Source organism: Schistocerca piceifrons, chromosome 4 (assembly GCF_021461385.2).
Source record: "Schistocerca piceifrons isolate TAMUIC-IGC-003096 chromosome 4, iqSchPice1.1, whole genome shotgun sequence".
In the NCBI taxonomy this organism is placed as follows: domain Eukaryota; kingdom Metazoa; phylum Arthropoda; class Insecta; order Orthoptera; family Acrididae; genus Schistocerca; species Schistocerca piceifrons.
In genome coordinates, this window is record NC_060141.1 from 63,141,292 (window position 1) to 63,167,226 (window position 25,935).

Consider the following 25,935-nt stretch of genomic DNA (forward strand, 5'->3'; position numbering starts at 1 on the left):
TCTGACTTTGTATGATGGGGCAATGGAGGGGACAGCACACATTGCGAGCTGTGCTGCTTACTCATCATAACAATACTAACAATAAGCGAACAAAGCTGTGGGTAAAGCCTAGTTCAATATATAAATAGATATCATCACCAATCGATGGATAATTTTTGTAAATGTTTACAGATTCCACTTTGTTTATGTAGGAATATACAACTATGCTTTGAACAGACCAACAGACCCAATATTCAGACAGCCAATAGCAGAGTATTACTGTCTGTCAGTGTTTATAGATTTTCCTTGAGCATTTGTTAAGGCTCCCCAGAACTCAGCTACAAAAATCTGCCATGTACCAAAACTGCCATCACAAACTTTAGTCATAAAGATACAGAACATGTTTGCAAAGTGTTTTGTAGCTTTGAAGGGAGAGCTACAATTTTTTTTTTTTTAAAAAAAAGGGGGATGAAAACACAAAAAAGTCTCCAGTAGAAGCCCACAAAAAAGCACTGTCAAATATTACAATCTTGTGTCAGTTGTTGCGTACAAGTCTGGTAACAACCAGCACAGCAGAGAGATCTTTCTCAACTTTACACCATCGGAAGGTATATCCTTACAGCTGGATGATAGAAGATCATTTAAATGGACTGACCCTGATGCATATCCATCAAGATATTGCATCAGTGATGAACGGTGAGGAATGGTTGGATATAGAGGAGGAAACTCACTGCACATGTAATCCTTATCCTTGTACCCCCCCCCCCCCAACTCCCCCCCCCCCCCCTCAAAAAAAAAATGTATCTGTCCCTGCAGACCCCTGTTAATAGTAATGACTCTTAGCTAAATGTCAATAACAGGGGTTAGAAAGAGTAGGTCGCTTAAGTAATCAAGCAAAAAATCTCTCTCTTCAGTATCTCTTTCTTCTTGGGGAAGTTTTATCTGCTTCCACTAATAACAATGTGTCTCTTCAGCTCTTTCCATGATGATCTCCTCAAGCTTCACATGAACACAACCAATAAATTTGTCATTTTATTGTGGTCCACAAACATTTGACCATGATATGCACTGTGATCTTCTGCTCCTCTTCCTTATTGCTCAATATCATGATCATCTTCCTATAATTCATTCAGCTCATTACTATATTCTTAATTTGTTTCCCTAATCTTATAAGAGTCACTGGTGCTGAAAAGCATGTTCTATAGCAAAATGCAAGGCTAACAGGTCATGTAAAATAGTCTGTTTCCCATCACACTATTGTATATTCTAGTCCAGTTATATGAAAATATAGGGATGGCTGAGGTTGCAGCATTTATACTCTCTTTGCTTCGGTATGAACTTTACCATACCCATTTCTATTTACATGTACTTTCTGTAATTTTACAGAAACTTACTGAACATGCATAGGACCTAAACAGCCCTGCATTTCTCTTTGTATTTTTAAAGTTCAGCTCTTGTACTCTGGTCAAATTCCAAAAACACCACATAGTGGGCCTGTCATGGTTTAAATGTTTTTTACTGCCAAGCACTGTACAGATTAGGTCCTTAGAACCCCAACAATTAATATCATGCTGTGTTTTTGTCAATGTAACCACTTATTTTTTTCAGTATCAAGTACAAACTATGAAAATTGCATCTGGAAAGACAAACGTAAGGAAAACAACATTTAACCCACAGATTAGGTATGTGAGAGTACACAGATCAATGCAGAGCTCATCTTCACCTATGAATTCTATACATTCAATGTCCTCACTTGCTGCAATGAGAGACCCTAAACATTGGGGCGTGGAAAAAAGAGAGGGTGTAGTTATGTTTACGGAAAATTTCCTGTGCTTGAGTGTTTGCAAACAGTGGTTGCCCACTAACTATATCCCAGACATACTCTACGGATGAAATCAGCAGCAATGGGAGCGGAACTCAAAAAGTGGGGAAATTAAAAAACAGAAGGAAAGCTTAGAAAACCACTACAGGAGGAGGGGTTGTTTGCCCCAAGAAAGAGCTTCAAATGATCGACGTCATCTGACACTGATAAACTCGAGGACGCGATTGGCTGAGAGCATGTCATCTGCTTAAATGGAAGATATATCAGGCGCATAGCGGAGTAAAATAGGGGCACTGAAGTAAAAGGTGACGCACCGTCCATAGTTGAGAGCAATGGGAACAAAGCGGGGAGGATCGCCACTTAAAAGATGTCGATGGCTAAAAAGACAGTGCCCTATCCGGAGTCTTGTTAAAATTACCTTCTCCTGACGACCAGTTTGGCAGGAAGAGGTCCAAGCACAGGAAAGAGCTTTCACGTCCTGCAATTTATTATGGGGAAGTGTAGACCAATGTGCGTGCCAGAAAAGAACAATGCGGCAATATAAAACACTCTGTAGATCAGCGAAGGGAACCATGCGAACATCAGGCTGAGGAAGAGAGACTGCAGCCTTGGCCGCTATATTGGCCACCTCGTTTTCACGGATACCAATGTGTTCTGGGATCCAGAAGAATGCCACAGAGACACCCCCCCCCCCCCCCCCCCCCAAGTGGAGTAAGTGGAGGCAGTCCTGAATCCGGTGGACCAGAGGGTGGACAGGGTAAAGAGCTTGGAGACTGAGGAGAGAGCTGAGCAAATCTGAGCATATAATATACTGTATCCGCTGATGGCAACGGATGTATTGGACAGCCTGGAGAACAGCATAAAGCTCCGCAGTAAAAACCGAACACTGGTTAGGAAGCCGAAATATATTAGGGGTGTTGCCAACAATGTAGGTACTCCCAACACCAAATGATATTTTTGAGCAGTCAGTGTAAATAAATGTGGCATCCTCCATTTGTGTGCACAGAGCAGCAAATGCCCAACGATAAATGAGAGCAGGGGTACCATCCTTGGGAAGCCGACAAAGGTCACGGAGCAGGCAGGTCCAGGGGCAGAGCCAAGGCGGTGCTGTACCCCCAGTTGTCGAGAAAGTTTTAGGAAAGTGGAAGGAAAAAGAAAGTAGTAGTTGACGAATGCGGACTCCCGGTGGTAGTAGAGAGGAAGGGCGGCCGGTATACCCTAAATCCAAGGAGGTGTCGACAAAAAAAAGGTCATGGGCCAGATTAGCAGGCATGGAAGACAGATAGCTAGCATAACGACTCAGAAGGACAGCTTGCCGATTGGACAGCAGAGGTTCAGCAGTCTCAGTAAAAGGCTTTCCCCAGGGCTGGTGTAAAAAGCTCCAGACGCTACACGCAATCCATGGTGTTGGACATAGTCGAGGGGCCGAAGAATAGATGGTCAAGCAGGAGTAAACTATGCTTCCACAGTCCAATTTTGGGCCATGTTTGACCTCTGCTTCAGACAGTATTACTTCTCAGGACACATATTTGTTGAAAGCACCGATGATGGCTGTTAATCAGTTGAAATCTGATTTGGAAAAGTGAATAAATAAAACATGATTTTGCGGCTGGTTGCTGCATATTTGGTAATTTTATGGTTTACGGTCACTGCACAACTTGGGAACCACATGGAGCCCACCATTCATAAGGATACATACTATTGCAGTATTCAGTAAAGGTCCCAGGGCTGGATTGGTAACACCTGTAATGTGGAGCCAGTGCAATTTATTGGACACTCCACCGTGTGCACTGAGTTGCATAATGTAGTGTGCCATGTACACCAAGTGGTGATGGAAACCTTGTGTTCCCCAAATAATGTTTTAAGGATACGCTGAGTAGCTGTAATGGTGGTCTTCTTCTTCTTCTTCTTCTTCTTCTTTCCCCCCCCCCCCCCCCCCCTCTCTCCCTCTCTCTCTCTCTCTCTCTCTCTCTCTCTCTCTCTCTCTCTCTCTCTCTCTCTTTTAGGACAGAATGGAGTGAACATTTTAGGACCATTAAGGATGATTTGAGCAACATGCATACCAGTATTTAAGGGCAGCTAACCTGTAGGACTTATAGTTATTAATTCTAAGTCAGGAATATTACAATATGTAATCTGGAAATAATGTAACCCCCAGAGACATAGTTAATGGGAACTAGTCAGTTTCGTAAGTTTAAGCAGAGGTATGACACCAAATGACTGCTAGGGTTTACAGTCTTGACATCATGTGGCATTGTCTCAAAATTACAAAAGCCCCGAGATACCATGCAGATGAGATACGACGTCATAAACTCTTACAGGTTTTATAGGATTATTGGATAGCACAAGTGAAGCTGGTATAGTGCCTGTAGTTGGGTCAGAATATTGTAGAGAAAATTGGGGTCAATGGATGAATCCCTCAATGTGCAAGGAGCTAACAAAGAATTTAAAAAAGGGCTTCTGTGTCTTAATGTCTCAAAAACATGATACTGGACTAATTGCGCAACCGTGATGTGGATTGACTGCCATCTTACTCAGTTTTGTCACTGTGTTAGCTTGATGTCTCCATAACATCTGCCTGCATTTGTGGTCTGGACTATTTTCACACATAACATTGTTGTGATCTCCACTGACCAGAAATTATGAATAGCTCTGTTTACAAAGGACATGTGAACACATTTGCCAGTGCACACAGTATTTTCGAACACATTACATTCCACCCTAGTCTACAGTGGTGCCTACATACACTGCATGGCAATAAAGTGAAGCACTGAGAAGTGTTGAAGAACTGAAATGAAACTTCACAGTTAGAGAAAGCACGCGTCATTATTTCATTGATTACAAAACTTGGCAGTAGGAGCCCACTTATCAGTATAGTGTTCCACATCATCTGGCTTAGGTTCATGCACTGATTTGGTTGGAAACAGTGTCAAAGCCACTGTATACTCTCCTGAGCCAAGATGGCCCACCACTGTTATAACTGGTCCTCGATGTCTTTGTGTATGTCAGGAGGTGTTCACTTGCACCTGAGCTGTCCTGTGTTTGTATGCTGGTGAGGGAGACAGAAATCCAGCAAACTAATCAACAAATATAACAATTCTGCATTATTCCATTAAACTCCAACAATAAAGTGTTCTCCCTCATGTCAGGCACGACATGGTGTTGTCCACATGTGAGTGCACCAGACAAAAATTCTCCTGCCAAGTTTGAAATAAACATTTCTTGAATAACCTTCATCTATTTGTGTCCATATTTCCTTTTGATATTCTCACTCAGTTCAGAATCTTGCTCTAATGACATACAGACACACATTTTTTAGGCCCAGTTTTGCACTATATTGCTTCATCTCTCTCTTTCAGCCTGGTAAGCAACTGTCATTCCACTTTATCGGAGGGAGTAGGTTTGATGGTGGCTTCCTAGCACTGTGACCTTATTTACATAAATCTACTCCTTCCCATATTGCCTTCTGCCACCTCACTATAATTACTATGTACGTCTGATACCCATGAAGTAGAATACATGTACTGTGGGCTCAGCCAATCATTAACATATGGGGAAAAAATCTGACCTATGTGAACTGAATATTATGTGCACTGCACTGCTGTTTGGCGATACGGGTTTGCATGAATTCTGCAGTTTGCACACTGTCCCCCAAAAACTTAACATTAATTTGATCAACTAGCGGAAGCTAATGCTTTAGGCTGAAAACTACGTGACGAGTTCATCTTCCATTCAGCAAAAACACATTTGCTTTAAACCAATAGAATGGTTCAGCCAATGTCTGCAACAAAAGTTTTAATGCTACTGGTATCATTGCTGATGTGAATTGTTTACATACAGTACTGTATTGGATTTAATAAATGATTGTAGCTAATTAATTATTGTCAGCAACAAGAGGATGCCCAGTACAGGTTCCCATGGAAAAGTTACCTTAACTTGTTCAATGCTGGACATTTCTTTGTCAACACAGATAACTTGATTATTGTTCCGTAGATATGATTTTAATAGCTTGAGGCTGTTGTCTAACATCACATAAGTAATTTTTTTTTTCTTCAAGAAGTGTGTATGCTCTATATAATCAAAATCTTTCCTTGGATCACAAAAAAATGACCTCAGAAAAGCCTCTGCCTTACAGTTGAAAAGTGTATTTGAATACCAAGACTACAGCATCCTCAATTGACAAGTTTTCCCTAAAAACATATTTCGATCCATTAATTATGCCTACATTTCCACAGCAAACTTCTGAAGCGGTGACTCAAGAGAATAACAAATGAAACAAAACAGCACCACTCTTCACTGGAGATGTAATACTTAAAATAATCAAAGTGCCTTACAACTAAATGATTCTAGGCCTATGCAAAGCCCAATAACAGTAACTGTTATTGATATGATTAATACTAATGTGATTGGTACTAATACAATTGCCGCAGCTTGCCCACAGTTTATTACAGTTATTTGTAACAAAAACCACAAGTTACCACTTATTATCATTGGGTAGCAGTTTGAAATCTACGAGCGTATTGTTGCTGCAAATAACACGTATATCTGTCAGTGAAGTTATACACACCTGACTGATTAAAATTGCCGGTCGTCGCACGACGATGATTGAGTCTACCTTCTAATTCCGCTGGTCCTGTTCCAACATCAACTAACTCTTTGTCGTTAAACCGCATAATACAAGTTAATGACGCACTAACGTAAGGAATTATCGTGCCCAATATTCGGTTGGCTTTATGAACTGTCACACAGAACTGCTACTTAACTCTCCATTCCCTATCATAAAATTTTCGCGAGTAAACATCTTCACTTTGCATCACTGCAGATGGGTTTCTAACGCAAAACTGACATCGCAGTTATCAGCGACGCCCTCCTAACCACAAACTCTTTACATATTACGTAATTACAGTGGGGATAAGATGGGGATATTAAAAATGTATATCACGCAGCCATGTCTTTCCCTACTTTTATCTTCAAAATGTCATACAACAAAATTTTCTCCCTTCTGGTGTTAATTGAACTACTTTGCACTTAGAGCTTTGTTCTATTATCTTTGATTCGTGCTGAGACAGAAGAAAAAAAACAAACACAGCCCTGGCAATTATGGCCATTTACAGTGGGACAATTTATTTTACTATTTCATCAATACACAATAGCATGATACTTGCAATAATCAGTATTTTTTACCTATACACAACAGTATGATATTTGAAACAATCAGTATTTTTTAGTGCTCAAGAAAATCTGCTACATATGTTACGTTCCTTATATTTGAAAAGGTGAACTGTGGATGCTTGACTCGTCATATTAATATGGCCTAAAAAGAAAGAATCCACAGCAAAATAAATTCAATAAAGTAATTTCTATTTCTGTTATGAAGTTCTATTATTCCAACGATATTGTAGAAATGCAATGGTGCTCTGAAACGTAGGCTCATATTTCCAGAGAGTCTGAGTTTTAAACTGTTTACGTTTGCGTCAGAAGTTATAACATGTAACAATTGTAATTGGCCGTGGAAGCTACCCTCTTTTCAAATTGCCCGCCGATAGTTACGCTTCTTTTACCTGCGATCATGCACTGAAGTGCATTGGATTTAGTTAGGGTCGGTGGCCGCTATTTCTTCGCCGGAACGAAATAAAGGATATTACTTTTATGTGCTTTGACTTCAGGAGCAAGCCATTTTTTAGAGTTCCGTTATTTGTGGACCTAATGATTTCAAGTTTTCGTAAATTGTGCTTGTGACTTCCTGCCAAATTTGAAAGTGGAGATTGTACTGTGTGTTTATGATCTTTGGTATAACTGTCATTTTGATCTGCAGCAGTTCATAGTTGCTGAGGCACATTGAAACCGGTGAAGTGGTGATGTGAATGTAGTTTTAAAATAAGCGTAGTGGCATATACTCTGTGAAAATGGAAGACGAACTATATGGAATTAGTGCTGGCACTGCTGTTGACATTCAGCGAACTGATGGTGAGTGTTATTTGTGACCAGTAATAATATACTAGACGCAACATGCTTTACGAAGAATGCATCTTCCTACAGAGCTGAAACAAGTCTTCTTACTAGAGTGTTCTTTACTCTTTTTTTTCTGGCTTTACACTACCTTAAAGTATAATATATATTAATTACATAATTTTCTCGTTTATAGTTGGAAAACAAAGGTGCCCAAATATGAAGTTTAGGCTCAAGATAATTCAGTAACCATTTTTTCTATGTAATTGATTCCAGAATGTCATATTATGCTTCCTTGCGAATGTGTTGGAACTGGAATTTCAGTTCCGTATGGTCTCTGTGCCCAAAGGTATAGATTTTGTTTTTGGTCAGTATGAAGTGATGAATCACGGTTTTCCCAAGTGACATTTCAAATATTAATAGAAAAAGGTGAAATTAATCGCACATCTTTCTGATGGGCAAGATAGATAACTGCTGCGATCATAATATTCTACCCGATTTGATTAAGAATTAAAGAGCCCAAGTGTACATACAACTCAAAGCTTTTTGTTCCATTTTTTGCAGGAAACTATGTCTCCCGCAAGTCATGAAATGTGCGAAGTACAAGAATTTTTGCGTTGTAACAGTTCAATGAAATAAAACATGTTTGCGTTGTACAAGTGAATCTCTGAGTAAACTCTGTACTATAACAAGTTTCCTGTTATATTCTGAAGCACTCAAATTTATCCTTGTAGTGCACCTGTTAATTCCATTTCGGGTAGGAATTTAAGAAAGAGTTGCTGTTCACTTCGCACGCCATTGAAATAATATAAATTGGAACGAATGATTTCTGTGCCAAAGAGAACGTGAGTGATTTAGATATTTGTCTGGTGTCACTAACCGTTTAAGTACGTTGGCAACCAATTTTCATTCATGTTATGGGAAAATTTAGAGTGACGCTTCCTGTCGTACTTAAAACTTCAGTAGGCCTACAGCATCCTTTGAAAAAGTGACAGAGATCTGAATAACTTCAGCGTGTAGGGTCTTAGATTTTTGTTGTTAATTTCATAAATTTATTTTTTCATGACGCATACTTTTCATCTGCTTCGTAACTGACTCTAAACTTGTGTCTTCGGGATATAACCGGCACCTGTGCCGTTATACGTCAGTCCCTAAAGATCCCGTGTTTTTTTTTTTTATTATTATTGAAGTAACTTGTATATAATGTGTATCAGTTTGGTATGGATATAGTAAGGCTTCTACTTAGCTAACTACATTTTAACTAGATATCTAAATTTCGTCGCCCTTCCTTCATAATAATAGTGTGAATTGTCCGCCTCACCACTCACTAATATTTAACGAAGTGCTTGTCTGTAAGCGCTGGCTTGGATGACAGTCCTTGGGTGCTCCTCAGCTATGTTTATATTTACATCTGGGTACTGTAATTGAAAGGTTTCTAACGTCGTTCTTAAGTTGTACTTTTGGCGGTGGTTTAGTGGATGTTTTCTTCCTGTTGCCTGTGCAATTGAATATGGAGGGTGGGCAAATTTATAAGAAGAGAAACTGGGCTCGAATGTGATATCGCCGCCGCCCACCCACCTCCCCTGAAATCTTGGCTGTGGTGGCAGTCTGATCTGTACCGTAGCCCGAGGACTAGGTTAGGTTGAACGGTGGTATTTTGGTTGAGAATGCCAAATAAAACTAATGGTAATAGATTTACATGTAGCGTAGTCGATTATTTACGTTTGCACCATATTTGAACGCGACGTGCTTTCCATTTGATAGGTAAACTGCAACGTGAATTCAGAAAATGTATATTATGTTATGGACAAGTATCAGACGAGTATTTTGATACAAGTTATGCACATATGTCGTACATGAAGTACGGAACGTGAAAGAGAGGGCCACTGCTGTGTACGTCTATTAACAGTTCTCTGGTCAGGATGTGATCGAAAATATCTGTGCTGAATGGGCGGGGGGCGGCGCAAGTCGAGTCTTCCATCGTAATTCACAAGGTCTACTTCAGAAATGACGCGTTGGGGTGGACGGTTCTCGGTGCGATATGGTTAAAATCCTCTGCCTCTTTTTATTACAGTTTCCGCTGTTCCTTAAAGATTTAAGTCCTCTCCCGTCTTTTGCTATCGTACCTTTCAATAGCATATGGTCATTTTACTTTAACGTTCAACACGAGCTTCTGTTGTTTGTAATGCTGTAATGATCGTGGACTCTTTTACAGACTTTCTGCGATCAACTGATTTAGGCCTAATGCTTTCGTCGCCAACGGGAAGTTAAAATTTCATTTAATGTTGGTCGTAGATTAACGTACATGTTGTAATATTGTCGGTAACTTGAAGAGGCGAAAAAGGCATTGAGCAGGTGGTACAGTTATAAATTTGCATAACGGGAATAAAACTTCCAAACCATGTGTTAAGTGAAACTATGTTGAAAAAATAGTGCAGAGTGGTAAACTAAAACTGAATCGTTATTCTGACCTCTGCTGCTTAGTCACAATTATGTTCTGTGCTAAGTCGTGGAATAGGTAAATATCAGTAACGAGATCAGTAAATTTGCCTTTTCCATCGAGCAGTTGCCTCGGGATGTTGGTGTAATTTGTAAGGCACTGACCTTTCATGGCTAATGGAAAAATGTAGATGCGTCTGATCATCTCTGCAGTCGTCGCTGTCTGAAAGAAGCTATATAAACATTGAATTTCTGGTCTAACGAAAGATCGGTGGTTTGGTCTAGTAAATGCACGTAGTTACTGTAACACTGTCCACGAAATGAGGGCGGAAACGCGAGCTGTGCTCCACAGCGTGAAAGTAGAAAGCATCACGCCAGTGATGATTTGTTAAACAATCCCGCCCGCCACTGGCAAGAGAGGTTAACTATGCTGTTAAAACCTACCAGAAAATATAAACTGCTTCGTTAATGAGTAGGCTGTCGAGAGATCAATACTAATTTTCTTCAAATTATAACTCTTGACCTGTTTCATAAATTCCACGTCAAGAAATTAAAATCCCTGTATATAACGTTTTATAGGACCCTGCAGCTGTATTTTATGAAATATTCTTTCAGATACCAATTACGGGATTTTGTGTATGATTATGTCTTTTGATTTTAGCGACTGTAGCTTTGGCATAACTTTTAATTTAGTGATATTCTGATCGCTCTTCTAACAAGAATAGCTTAGGAAGAAAAATTTCGTGCTGTGTCTTGCACAAAACCTGTGATTGGCCATGGTTACTGCGCACATTCAGGAGTGTTTGAGATTTGTTTGTATTGTTTCTTTTTTTTATTTTGGAGGCAATCCTGCGATTCAGTGGTAAATGTACATTCCAGCAAGACGGATATTAAACTATATGTAGCAGTACAAACCGTATAGATACCATGAACTGTGGGAGCTGGGATCCACTCCCGTAGGGACGGTGTCTTTTTAAGTTCTTCCGGTTGGATTTGGCGTGTTCTGACGCCGCGTGAGTAGACGGCAATCGCATGTGTTACGGCAGCCCTCACTGTGCACGCTTTCGTGATGGGTTGCAAACGTTCGTCCGTTTTGTGCGTCAACGTGGCTGATGCATACATCGATGACGACACTCCTTTCAGGCTTCTTAAGTACCTCAAAGTTGTGTAAACACTGCTGCTTCTGATCATGCTGTACCTTCGAGATAGCATGCAGAATATATAAAAGATTGGTCATCTGGTAGCACATTTTAATTTTCTGTCTATGGCGAAAGGCTTTGGTCGTATTGCTTCCACAAGTCACTGACACCTTTCCGACTGAGGTGGCTTATTGTGGCTCTTGAGGACAACAATAATGGTAATTCAAATTAGGTGGATGCATCATTTGACTGTTGAAAAGCTCTCAGCATCTGGCATATTACTTTGAATATACGCCTTGAAAACCCACCACTGCAACTGCGTAGTGATTCATAATTTTTGCGTAAAAACGCGACATAATGTATAAATTATGCTGCAGAGAGCAAATTCTTCTTGTCATCGGGCGAGTACTTGTTCTATGCACAAGGCAGCCACAAACATTTAACTATGATATTCGGAAAATGTGAACGAAAACCTACATGTGCCGTTGAGATTCCATTCTCCCCTTACAGTCAACCTTAGCCAAAGTGCACATCTAATGCACTGGGTCCAGACAAGCACGGACATAGTATTCAGTTAACATTTACTGTCACTACACACAGAATGTGTAATCGAATAGAGTAAGAGTATCGTGACGTACGCGGCGTATTATCCTATTACTACCTGCCTTTGTTGCTATATTCTTCTCTACTGAAGACTTTTTGACAACACCAGTGAAAATTAGGGTGGTAATAAAACGCTTTTGTTGGTTCGTTCACTACTAGGCCTATACTGAGCAAATGAAAAAAATGTCTTTAACTGATTTTTCAAGAAATCGGTCACAGCAAGGCCTGTTTCTGTAGCTTGTTTTCCAAGTAACAATCAATCGCTCTCCCATGATGAAGAGTAGGATGAAGTTTAAAGAGACTAGTCAGGGATAAATGGGATACGGAAATACTAAGGAATGAAGAGATACGCTTGATCTTCTGTAAGGCTGTACATACTGCTATGAGTACCTCAGTAGGCAGTTCTGTTGAAGAGGAACGGACCTCTCTGAAATGGGCAATCACTGAAGTCTGAATTTAAAATATAGGCCCGTGCAAAGCGACTGCGAAGAAACTATGGATAATAGAAGAAATGCTGATCGACGAAAGAAGTACAAAAATTTTTAGGGAAATTGAGGAATACAGGGCTACAATTCACTTAGGAATGAAGTAAATAGGAAGTGCAGGGAAGCTATGGCGAAATGGTTGCGTGAGAAATGTAAAGAAACGATTGTCGGAAGGACTGACTTTGCGTATAGAAAAGTAAAAACAACCTTCGGTGAGATTAAGGGCGGTAACATTGAGAGCGCAAAGGGAATCCTACTGTTAAATGAAGACGATAGCGGATAGGTGGTAAAAGAACATTGACTGACTCTGAGGGGGAAGACTTGTCGAATGGCGTGAAAGTAGAAGAAACAGGAGTCGATACAGAAGAGACAGGGGATCCAGTATTAGAATCGGAATTTAAAAGAGCTTTGGAAGACACAAGATCAAATAAGGCAGAAGGGATAGATAACATTGCATCAGAATTTCAAAAATCGTTGCGGAAAATAAAACGACTATTCACATTGGTGTGTAGAAAGTGTCTGGCAATATACCGTCTGACTTTCGGAAAATCATCATCCACATAATTCCGACAAGTGCTAGAATTATCACACAGTTAACTTAACAGCTCATGCATCCAAATTGCCGACAAGAATAATATACAGAAGAGTGGAAAATTGGTCTGTTAGATTATCAGTTTGCATTTAGAACAGGTAAAGGCATGAGAGGCAGCTCTGACGTTGGAGTTGATTCTGGAAGCAAGACTGAAGAAAAAGACCTGGAGAAAGCGTTCGGCATTGTAAAATGATTCAGGATGTTTTAAGTAGGGGTAAGCTGAAGAGAGAGACGGATAATAATATGTACAAGAACCAAGAGGGAACAATAAGAGTGAAAGGTCAAGAACGAAGTGCTCGCATTAATAAAAGAGTGAGAGACAGGGATGTCTCTCTCCTCCGTACTGTTCACTTTATTCATCCAAGAAACAATGGCAGAAATAAAGGTTTGAGTGTGTGATTAAAATTCTAGGTAAAATGTAAATGCCGTGTAGCTAGGGCCTCCCATCGGGTGGACCGTTCGCCTGGTGCAAGTCTTTAGAGTTGACGCCACTTCGGCGACTTGCGTGTCGATGGGGATGAAATAAGGCCAACACCCAGTCCCTGAGCGGAGAAAATCTCCGACCCAGCCGGGAATCGAACCCGGGCCGTTAGGTAGGACATTCTGTCGCGCTGACCACTCAGCTACCAGGGGCGGACAAAATTCAAGTTGAAGGATATCAAATCGATCCGCTGATGACATTGCCGTATTAAGAGAAAGTGAAGAATAATTATAGGATCTGTTGAATGGAATAAGTCTAATGGGTGCAGAATGTGGACTGAGGATGAATCCAAGAAAGACAAAAGTAATGAGAAGTAGCAGAAATGAGAACACCGAAAAAATTATCGGAACCGGGAGCACAGAGTAGACGAAGTCAAGGAAATGCATTATCTGAGCAGCAAAATAATAAATTCATGATGGACGGAGCGAAGGGACATAAAATGCACACTAGCACTGGCAAAAAAAAGGACATTCGTAGCCGAGAGAGGTCTACTAGTATCAAACGTAGACCTAAATTTGTTGGAGCACAGCATTGTATGGTAGTGAAACATGGATTGTGAGAAAACTGGAACAGAAAATGACCGACGCATTTGAGATGTGCTACAGCAACATTATGAAAATTAGGCTCTCTGATAAGGTGAGGTTCTCCAGAGAATCGGCGAGGAAAGGAATGTAGTATCGAAAGCACTGACAAGAAAAGGGGCAGGATGATAGAACACCGGTTAAGACATCAGGGAATAAAGTCCATGGCACTAAAGGAGCTATAGAGGGTAAAAACTTTAAGGGAAGACGGAGATTGGAAGCCATCCAGCAGATAATTGACGTAGGTTGCAAGTGCTACTCGGAGATGAGAAGATTGGCACAGGAGAGGGCCGCATCGTAGTGTCAGTGAAATCACAGAACGATTAAAACATCAGGACTTCTAAAACATTATGTTAATGACTGGGTGAGATGTAATTCAAATCTTAAGGCAACCTCCTGGCCAAGTGGTGTGGTTTCTTAGAATTCTAGGCGAATGCGAATCTGGCTCTACAGACGATGCCATCGTCGATTACCTTAACCCTTTTTGAACGTCTGGCAAAAATTGTGTACTTGAATTTTACTGTGACTTAGCTGCAACAGAAATATTTTTCCCCAGGGGAAACCTGAGATACACATTTGTGAATGAATGCTCAAAAATTTTCATCATGTGAAATTGCTTCCAACTGTTTGGTGTTACTACGAAAATATCAGCATGTCAGTGTTGCAATGCCCATCAGCTCGTGACCACCGAAATATGCGGATGTGGTTTTTTTATATTCCACTTAATATTTGAATACTGTTATTGTTATTTGGCATGTCAATTATTAATCATTTTATTTATTACAGTAGACAATATTTCGTAATTATTTTTGTCCATGACATGAAACTGACTGTACGAAGTTCATTTTGAAAACGGGCACATAATTTTGTGTAAATCCTGCATCTACAATCATTTAATAATCACCTAAGAGGATCACCACATTAGAAAAATGTTCCTTTCTCCAGAAATGCAGGTCTGAAAGGATTAAGGCAGTGTTTCTCCAACTTTCTTTATTTGCGACCCCATTTTCTGTCATTTTCATCGCTCCCCTTCCTCACACGGTTATATGTTTTGGCCATTTTGACTATAAAGGTACAAACCTGAAAGATTACTGATAAGTAAATTTATTGCTATTTCACAACACAGATTAACTACGTTGACAAAACCAGAATCGATGGCCCTGTAAGACAGCGGGCGAAAACGCTCCCAGAGGTCTTCATAGACTTCATGACAAGAGGCGAAATAAAGACAGTTTAGTAATAAAGCACTTTTTTACTAAGGAAATGGTTGAGAAGTTTTCTGCACTGAAAGCAAGAGCATTTTGTATATTACCGTTTCAACCTATCTTTTGCGAAATCGGTTTTACTGCGTTGGATTTTTTGAAGACAAAATACAAACCTCAACTAAGCATGGAAAAAGAACTGTATCTATTTCAAATATTAAACCCTCCTTCGAAAACTTTCCTCTACAAGCCATGCCCAAGGAAGCCACTACTAAAATTGTTCTTAATTTGGTATGTACTGATGCAGTCATATTTATGATAGCATATGCCATCGTTTCAGTTAATTGACCAATTTTTTAGTTCATATTTTTTTCTTTTCTATAATCTCGCGACCCGCCCGTTAGCAGCATGAATTCCTTGTGTACGCTGACATATATCATGGTTAAATAACTAAAAACATCGCCAGCAGTGAAATGTTGTGGGAATACCAGCGTGTTTATGTACTTGGCAAAAAAAGGTAGTCAAGTGAAAGGATCCGATTTATAATACTCTCAAATTTCAGTTCTTGGTTTTTCCTGTTTAGAGACGAGTCAAGTAAAAAACAATTATTCCAGAAATAAATCAATGGGATACTGCATTTATATGGTTTGTCGATGTGCTTTTATTTCGTGGCGTTAATGATCACTTGAGCTACTTCCGGTAATCTGGGCAAATTGCCTGGTGAATAAAAAAGGGAAATGGCTGGGTAAAGGTCGGGAAGAGACAAAGTGAAATCATTACTGTAAGACAATAGCAGTACTACGAATGTACTAATTAGTCCAGTATCAGCGTCACAATAGTCTCTTTGGTTGCAGAAAATGAGGTAGAAGATTGTTTATCGTGTGAATATAGTTGAGAGTACGTTGAATCAGTTTTTTACCTCAAGAACCCTCCGAGCAACTTTTTGTGGCCAAAAAACCATGAAATGTTGCCACCTTTTCAAGATTTTCGCCTATTACTCGGAAACTACGCGTCTTACTGAAAACATTATCCTCTTCAAAATGAAACAGCATTAAATTTTGCGTCATATGACCTATTTAAACGTCAAAGTCGGTGCAGCCGTTTGGCCGTAATCGATTATCAAAAGTCGTCCATTTTTACCAACTTGGCTAAAAAGTCTGCTCCAACGCCTGTACCTGAAAAACGGCTACTTCAAATGAAAAACGTCAAGCTAACATAGCTACAGAGCATGAAATTTCATGTTACGAATGCATCTAGTTTTTCATTTTTAGGTACTACTAAGCAATCATACACTTGAAAGTCAAAATAAATCTATGGCAAAATAAACTCTACATAAATGGGAAAAGAAGTATGTTGCTTTATCACATGCAGTGATTTCTGCAGTAAAGCGACGGCCATTTCTGTCTTCACTATTGATTTGGCGAGGTACATTCATGTGCAAAAGATTCGGATCAAGACTTATTTTCGACACTATCAATGCAGTTGGATTCGCAGCTCCATATATGGAAGCTTTCGTGTTTTAGACGTCCTCGGCTCCACGATTTGAGCATTCTAACGTAGCCAGTGAAGGATTCATCCAGCTCATATCTGATAACGCTGATATTAACATCTGGACGGTTGACGGGTTGAATACTTTCCATTCCATGGAAGTCTCTCCCAGCACGAACTATGGAGTCTGACAAGAACAGTGACAGGGAAAGACGACGTTCAACTTCTGAACTTTTTTTCCTGTCGCAAGTGATGCTTCGCAAAGGGAAGTCTTCTGAAAGATCTCGTCATTTAGACACCAGGTTCATCATCAAGTATTTTTGAAGAAGATACAGGTGCTGCAGTCGCAAATAATAGGAACAAGAAGCACTTGATTTTTTATGCTCATGAGAAAATTTGATGATGGAGGTATTAAAGTGCTACAAGCAGAAGAAGATGCTGCTTCATTAATTGTGGAAACAGCTATTTCCCAAGTTTCTGAGTCTGACAGCGTAGCAATCGTAAGCGAGGATATTGGCGTGCTTGTTCTCCTGACGGATCGGGGAGACGACCACCATCGGCACTTCCATAAACCGGGAAGAGGGAAATCAGCAAGAGTATTGTAGTCGAGTAATTTTTTTCAGTTTCGATTCTACATTTATCCGTTTCAGCTATGTCTTCACATGATCCGATACCCCTTTTTCTTTCAGCCAAGGAAAAGGGAAATTACTAAACCTTATCGAGTAACAGCCACACCTCGAAGTGCAAGCTGCGGAATTTGTTAAACCCTCAGTCTCTCAAGACTTAATATATTAGCACGGGCAGGAGAATAGATGTTAGCACTTTATGGGAATTCCACCTGCGCGATTTTGGACGAGCTCAAGTATGAGCTTTTTTTTTACGTCTGCCCCGAGAAAATCTTTCAAATATGAAAGGCTACAGCCAACATCGGACGCAGCAAGGTGGCACTCATTGCAATCCTACCATCAAGTGCAGTCTTGCAGTCTTGGGGGTAGGAGAGAAGAAAACTGATCCATAACTGTGCGGCTAAAAGAAAAAATTGAGGCTTGTTTCCTTTGACGATGACGGAAGATGCGGCACCACACACGCTACTGAAGATGATTTAATGCGCATGGAAAACAGCATGCACAGCAGTGTGTGGATGTCGCAAATCTGAACTGCTCCACGACGTGCAAACACTGTTGGGGCTTATCTTGCGAGATTTCTCCAGAAATTGGGCTAGACAAGGATGAGGAAGAAGTAGAAGGTATGATCCAGGACGAGGAAGTTGGTGAAGGTGCCCCTATGGATCGCTGTGGTATGCATCACACTGAAGTTGCTTACTGTTTATTTTCGCAATTTTTTAGTGATTTGTTCTTTCATATTTTTAGCCCTTCCACACACATTTGTCCTGTTTTAATAAACGTATTATAAGTACGATTTACATCTGAATGGGACCGACGGTTTGCGAGGGACTCCCAGTGTCATTTGGATGCATTGAGTTTACTGTGTAATTGGCCGTCAGCATAGCTTAAAATTACATAAAAGCTAACGTGGCATCGTAATTCCGAACGTAAATATTGTTAGACGCCTTGGGAGTTGCGTCACAAGCCACTAGAATAAAAGCATCAGCCTCCGCTAAATGTGTGCAGTTGTGACAATCTGGACAAGGTATCCACGTATGCAGCAAGCAGTCGGTTTGACAGCTGCAGACGTGAATGTTTTAAAGAGAGTGCCGTATTGTTTATGCCTAGTGTGAAAATGGCAACAGTGATGCAGCAAGATAATCCAGTGCATCGCATTCGTTTCACTGCTGTTACACTGAACAATAATAAACAAATATTGCGCAAAGTTGGTTTGTTATTTATAAAGTTAAAAAACCTCAGTGAAAAGATGAAGCAATGAACCCGCAACCGAGGACGACCAATGATCACGTTACAAATGTAGCCATGAACGATGTTGTTTTCTCGTTGTGTATTATGAGCGAGGGCTCGCATTAACGCCATTACAAATGAGCTCTTGCTCCTCGGGCTGGCTTTGCCTACCGTAGCCCTTCCCGTGTACTCTTATTTGCGCCACGATTTCCTGGTAGTGGGCAATGACGGAAATTGTGACGCGGCTCCGGGGGCCGCGTCGCGGCGCGCCTGGCCTTGCGGGAGGTGAGGAGAGGTGATGTGAGTGCCCGCAGCGTGGGCGGCCGGCCGGCCGGAACGGCTGCTGCACGCCGCCTGCTGCAGCGACAGCTGCTGCTGCTGCTGCTGCTGCTGCTGCGGCGCCTGACTCACCGGGAAGCCTTGGCGCTGGCTACTCGCCGGCCGCTTTCACCACCGGGCTGGCTTGCTCTTTTGTTACCGCTGCTCTTTTACCCTACGTGTAGAAACTGTTCCGACAAGGCAGGCGTCTTGCGCTTCCTCGTCCGCCCACTCAAATGAAGGAGAAAGGCATTGACGTAAGATGAAAGTACACTTATTTCTGTTAGCATACAGCTACTTTACGAGGCCATTGACACGGTAAATACGCCAATAAACAGGAAAACAAAAGAATATATGTGCCCCTTGTGATAGGTGTCGTCGGATCGCAGGTCTGTGGGCCGACGACGATAGCGGAACAAACACTGGTAGCAGTTACTTCTGTAAAATATCTGGGAGTATGCGTACGGAACGATCTGAAGTGGAATGATCAAATAAAATTAATTGTTGGTAAGGCGAGTGCCAGGTTGATTCATTGGGAGAGTCCTTAGAAAATGTAGTGCATCAACAAAGGAGGTGGCTTACAAAACACTCGTTCGGCCTATACTTGAGTATTGCTCATCAGTGTGGGATCTGTACCAGGTCGGGTTTACGGAGAAGATCCAAAGAAGAGCGGCGCGTTTCGTCACAGGGTTATTTGGTAACCGTGATAGCGTTACCGAGATGTTTAGCAAACTCAAGTGGCAGACTCTTCAAGAGGCGCTCTGTATCGCGGTGTAGCTTGCTGTCCAGGTTTCGAGAGGGTGCGTTTCTGGATGAGGTATCGAATATATTGCTTCCCCCTACTTATACCTCCCGAGATCACGAATGTAAAATTAGAGATATTCGAGCGCGCACGGATGTTTTCCGGCAGTTGTTCTTCCCGCGAACCATACGCGAGTGGAACAGGAAAGGGAGGTAATGACAGTGGCACGTAAAGTGCCCTCCGCCACACACCGTTGAGTGGCTTGCGGAGTATAAATGTAGATGCAGACAGTTGAACGAAAAGGGCGCAGGCTGACTTCTGTGTCAGAGGCTGATTTTAGTTATTTGGGCAGGAAAATAACTGAAGTTGGCCGAATTAGGGACGGCATAAAATACAGTAGCATGAAAAGCAGTTGCGAAAAGGAGAAATGTCGACGCATGTAATACAACTGTTACGAAGTATTTCCTGAAGGTATTTGTCTGGGTGTAGTGAAACATGGATGATAAGCAGTGCAGACAAGAGCATACAAGCTTTAGAAAAGTGGTGCTATGATGAATGCTAAATGGGTAGATCAAATAACTAATGACAAGATACTGAGTCGAACTGGGGTGAAGAAATTTATGGGATCTTATTGATAGGAAACATCTGAGGCATCAGGGTATCGTCAGTTTGGAGGAAATTGGGGGAGGGATAAAAATCGTAGAGGAAGGCAAAGGGGTCCATCTAGTAAGCAGGTTCAAATGGGTGTAGGTTCCAGTAGTTATTCGCAGAGAAAGCTGTTTGCACAGGATATAGTAGCGTGGGTAGCTGCATCAAACCAGTCTCAGCATTGCATACAACAATCAACGTAGTGGAAGCACGCTCCACCCTTGGAAATAACCCGGAAGGAGTAGGTGTAAACATTCTAGCTGGAATTTTTGTAGAGGTAGAGGGGGGGGGGGGGGCGCAAATACAGATGTGATGAATTATAAATTTCTCTGTAATTTCTACAAAACGTGTAATTTCACCGTAGTTAGTGTCCTTCTATGAAACAGAAGTGTTTCTTACTGTATACCATCTGCAGCGAAAATGGTTTTAACCTGACACTTTCAGAAGAAAATTTCGCGCAGAACTGAAGTAACTACGAAGTTCCTTTTTAAGGTCCATACTACAATTTTGTGTTGCTTTTTCGACGAACTTTGGCGCAGGAACCTTTGCGGGAACTAGGATGTGGATCTGAACAAAGGGAAACATTTCAGTTGTAGTCTGACGAAAAAATAACAAGCTGCAGCATAGTGTTAAACGGATTTGAAAGAACCAATCTCTTTCTTAGCACCATGCTTCCCAGACAACGAATATTTTTTGAAGGACATCTTCGCTTATGTGTGTTGTGTAGCTGAATGACATTTTTGATTTACTGACGCTTGGCCAAGTTATTAACAGCTAAACCCTTTCTCAGTAGTCAGACGCGAATTTGAAGAATTGCTTACATAGTGTAAACATCATTGTGTATGTACTCAACTGTCGTACGCCCCCTGCGGGTTCGGGGGTTAGAATAGGCCCGCGGTATTCCTGCCTGTCGTAAGAGGCGACTAAAAGGAGTCTCAAATGTTTCGGCCGTATGTGATGGTTCCCTCTCGGGTTTGACCTCCATCTTTCTAAATTGTTCCGAAGAGCGAGCCAATTGGGGAAGGGCGCCTTACATGGTGCACTGTATCTGTCGTGCATTGAGACCTTTAGCCGGCTTTCTCGTCGTTGCAATGGTGTCCAGCTCGTTTTCTATCTCTTGGGCGAGGATACGTCCATGGGTGCGATTTCCACGCTGCACTGTGCAGTGCTGATTTTAGCTGCGACGACGATCTCATACATTTTTGCACCTAAGATCCAGCACGGTAGCCAATCCGTTGTGGTGGGACCGCCATGTACCCTGTTGGTTGTAGCCCCCTGACAACACAGGGATCGCTCTACTGATGCCTGCGCCGTTTACTCCCCATGCATGCCAAGGAGTAGATGCCCATCTTCCTGGGGCATCGGGACTCCCGGCAATGGCCATCCTGCCAGGTGGCCCTTGCTGTGGCTGGGTGGCGCCCATGGGGAGGACCCTTGGTCGGAGTAGGTGGCATCAGGGTGGATGACACGCAATGAAGCGTGGCACATCATCTCTTGCTGGTGGCCAGCCACCAGCAGTCTCTAGGCGTTAGAGGGCTCATTTTAAAGGTAACGTTTATGACCCAAAATCGCTCCCATCGCTGGCCACACCATGGGAGGAACGAAAGGCAATGAATGACAGTGACACGTATTCGCCCCGGTATCTCGTCTGTACCAGAGCTGATGGGGAATCCTTTGTCTCTGTGAAGCCTCTGTTCTTTGTAGAGCATTTAGAGGACAAGTTTGGGGAGGTGGAGGGCTTGTCCAAAATGCGCTCTGGGTCAGTTCTGATAAAAACGGCATCCCCCGCCCAGTCACGCAGGTTACTTGCTTGTGACAAGTTGGGGGATGTTAACGTTACCATCACACCACATAAGAGTTTAAATATGGTCCAGGGTCCTACTTTTGCAGTCTGATGACGAGCTGCGCGCCAACTTAGAGCGTAGAGGTGTTCATTTTGCCTGGCGCGTTCATAGGGGTCCGAGGGACAATCAGGTTGCTACCGGTGCCTTCATCTTGGCCTTCGATGGTGATACATTACCGGAGAAGGTCAAGGTGATGGTCTACCGTTGTGACGTCAAGCCCTATATCCCTCCCCCAATGCGGTGCTTTAAGTGCTGGAAGTTTGGCCATATGTCTTCCCGCTGCACTTCCAGCCTGACATGTCGAGATTGCGGACGCCCATCTCATCCAGATACTCCATGTGCTCGGCCTCCCATCTGTGTCAACTGTGGAGAGACTCATTCACCTTGCTCGCCGGACTGCAGGATCCTACAGAAATGACGCAAAATCATGGAATATAAGACCCTGGACCGACTGACTTACACTGAGGCTAAGCGGAAATTTGAACGGCTACATCCCGTGCGCATGAGTCAGAGGACCTCACCTGCCCCCTTGACGATGGGGCGCCCTTCTCTCGCTGTTGCTCCCACACCATCTACCTCGGGAGCAGCACCCACTAAATCACCGGGGACACCAGTCCCCACTTCTAAGCCGGAGAAGCGTAAGTCTTCTTCGGCTTCTCTCGCTCGGAAGGGATCCCTTGCGTCACTCTCTTCCCAGGTTCCTACCAGCGGCACAGGAGACACCAACCAGTGGCTGAAGAAGCCACAGGTCGCTGGTCGTCAAGCTTCGCGATCATCTTCGGTCCCGGGGACTGACTCCAATAAGCCCTCTGAACAACGACAACCAAAGGAACAGCGAGAGAAAACGACATTGAAGACCCCTAAGACCAAAGCACCTGCGGTGGCAGCTACTCCACCGCTACCTACAAGCTCTGCGTCTGAGGATGCTGTGGAAATTCTTGCGTCCGCTGAGGACCTCGATCTCGCCGGTCCCTCAGACGCAATGGATAGCACTTGCACGGGTGCTCCATCGGAGGCAGCAGGTGACCCAGAGGCGTAATCTGCCTTCCCAGTCCCGTCACGCCTTTCTCAGCCATGGACAATTCCATCCTCCAGTGGAACTGCAGCTGTTTCTTCCACCATCTAGCTGAGCTCCGACAACTTACCAGACTTCACCCTTTCTTCTGCATTGCTCTTCAGGAAACTTGGTTTCCAGCAATGCGAACCCCCGCCCTCCGTGGCTATCGGGGTTGTTATAAGAGCCGGGCAGCTTATGAAAGGGTGTCTGGTGGCGTCTGCATATATGTCCTTAACGCTCTTGACAGAGAGTCTATCCCTCTACAAACAGCTTTAGAGGCTGTTACCGTCTGCAGTCTTTACCTTCCACCGGATGGTGATGTCGCGCAGCATGTCCTGGCTGCGCTGATAGCCCAATTGCCGCCAGCTTTCTTCTTACTGGGCGACTTCAACGCCCATAACCCTCTGTGGGGTGGGTCAGTGGCGACAGGTCGAGGCGCCACCATTGAGCATTTATTGGCACAGCTCGATCTTTCGCTGTTAAATGATGGTTCCTTCACACACTTCAGTGTGGCGCATGGCACGTACTCCGCCATTGACCTTTCGATCTGCAGCCCTAGCCTCTTACCGTCTGTCCAATGGAGAGTGCATGACGACCTGTGTGGTAGTGACCACTCTCCGATCTTTCTGTCACTGCCACAGCGTCAGTCTTCTGGGCGCCCTTGCAGGTGGGCAATAAATAAGGCTGACTGGGACCTGTTTTCCTCCATTGCCGCTATTGAGCCTCTCTCTAATGATGGCATTGATGCGGTGGTTCAATCGGTCAACATGGGCATCGTTACTGCCGCCGAATCTTCCATTCCCAGTTCTTCTGGGTCCCCTCGGCGGCGGACTGTGCCTTGGTGGTCGCCTGAGATCGCTGAAGCGATTAAAGATCGCCGGCGGGCGCTCCAACGTCACAAGCGACATCCCTGCATTGAACACCTCATTACCTTCAAACGTCTGCGGGCGCGGGCCCGCCGCCTTATCCGCCAAAGCAAGCAGGAGTGCTGGGAGCGGTATGTGTCCACCATTGGCCTCCATGTCTCTCCATCGCAGGTCTGGGCCAAGATCCGACGCCTCTATGGCTATCGGACCCCTGTCAGCGTCCCTGCGCTCTCACTGAATGGCGCAGTTTGTACAGACTCTGACGAAATTGCCAACCGCTTGGCAGAGCATTTTGCTCTGAGTTCCGCTTCTTCCAATTACCCCCTGGCCTTCCGCTCCATTAAAGAGCGGCTGGAACGTTGGAGCCTTTCTTTTCGCACCCACCATTCTGAATCCTACAATGCCCCATTCAGTGTGTGGGAATTTCACAGTGCCCTTGCCGCTTGCCCTGATACCGCTCCTGGCCCAGATCGCATCCACTGTCAGATGCTGAAACACCTATCAGTGGACTGCAAGCGACGCCTTCTCGACCTTTACAACCGTCACTGGGTCGAGGGTGAGTTTCCGATGCAATGGCGGGAAAGCATTGTCATCCCCGTTTTGAAACAGGGCAAGAGCCCTTTGGAAGTGGACAGCTACCGTCTCATTAGCCTCACCAACGTTCTTTGCAAGCTTCTCGAACGGATGGTGAGCCGGCGCTTGAATTGGGTACTGGAGTCTCGGGGCCTTCTGGCTCCGTCTCAGGGTGGGTTCCGTAAAGGTCGCTCCGCTACCGACAATCTGGTGAGTCTGGAGTCGGCCATCCGTACTGCCTTTGCCCGCCGTCAGCACCTGGTCGCTGTCTTTTTCGACATGCGGAAGGCGTTCGATACGACATGGCGTCATCACATACTTTCTACGCTTCATAAATGGGGTCTTCGGGGCCCTCTGTCGAACTTTATCCGAAATTTTCTATCGTATCGTACCTTCTGCGTGCAAGTCGCGGCCTCCCATAGTTCCTCCCGAGTTCAGGAGAACGGGGTACCACAGGGATCTGTCCTCAGTGTCTGCCTGTTTTTAATCGCAATAAACGGGCTCGCTGCGGCGGTGGGAAATTCTGTCTCCGCTTCCCTGTATGCTGACGACTTCTGCCTTTACTACCGCTGCACTGGCATTGCAGCTGTTGAACGTCAGCTACAGGGCGCTATCCGCAAGGCGCAGTCTTGGGCTGTAGCGCATGGTTTTCAGTTTTCGGCTGCCAAGACCCGCGTTATGCATTTCTGCCGGCGCCGAACAGTCCATCCTGAGCCGCGGCTTTATCTTGCCGACGAACTCCTTGCTGTGGTGGAGACCCACAGGTATTTGGGTGTAGTTTTTGATGCCTGGCTGATTTGGCTGCCTCATATTCGGCAGCTTAAACAGGCGTGTTGGCGGCACCTAAGTGCTCTGAGATGCTTGAGCCACACCCGCTGGGGCGCCGACCGATCTACCCTGTTACGGCTCTACCAGGCGTTAATCCAGTCTCATCTGGATTATGGGAGCCTGGCTTATGGCTCAGCATCCCCATCTGCGCTGCGGGTACTGGACCCAATTCTACACAGCGGAATACGCCTTGCCACTAGTGCTTTCCGGACCAGCCCAGTAGCCAGCATACTTGCGGAGGCAGGTGTCCCTCCATTGCGGTTCAGGCACCAAAATTTAGTGGCCGCTTATGCTGCCCATGTTTTTAGCTTGCCCGGGCGTCCAAACTATCGTCTCCTGTTCCCGCAATCGGCCGTCCATCTGCCAGAACGTCGGCCCCGGTCAGGTTGTACGATCGCGGTCCGCGTGAAAGAGCTTCTCTCCGGGCTTAGGGTTTTCACTGTTCC

The 25,935-nt window shown here is 43.6% G+C and overlaps 2 protein-coding genes across 3 annotated transcripts in view; one reads left to right on the forward strand and one right to left on the reverse strand.

Annotated features, from left to right (window-relative positions):
* LOC124795069 (pleckstrin homology domain-containing family J member 1-like) overlaps positions 1–6,832 on the reverse strand; it is a 46,256-nt gene extending 39,424 nt beyond the window's left edge. Inside the window, exon 1 of the mRNA XM_047258878.1 lies at positions 6,369–6,832. Coding sequence (XP_047114834.1) covers positions 6,369–6,474 — 106 coding nt within the window. The 5' untranslated portion in view covers positions 6,475–6,832. The remainder of the gene's footprint in view (positions 1–6,368) is intronic.
* Positions 6,833–7,417: 585 nt separating this feature from the next.
* Positions 7,418–25,935, forward strand: part of LOC124794712 (kinesin-like protein Klp10A) — a 332,986-nt gene continuing 314,468 nt past the window's right edge. Inside the window, exon 1 of one of the 2 annotated variants that reach the window (XM_047258294.1) lies at positions 7,418–7,768. In XM_047258294.1, coding sequence (XP_047114250.1) covers positions 7,708–7,768 — 61 coding nt within the window. In that variant the 5' untranslated portion in view covers positions 7,418–7,707. The remainder of the gene's footprint in view (positions 7,769–25,935) is intronic. The other variant, XM_047258293.1, reaches the window with a different exon arrangement.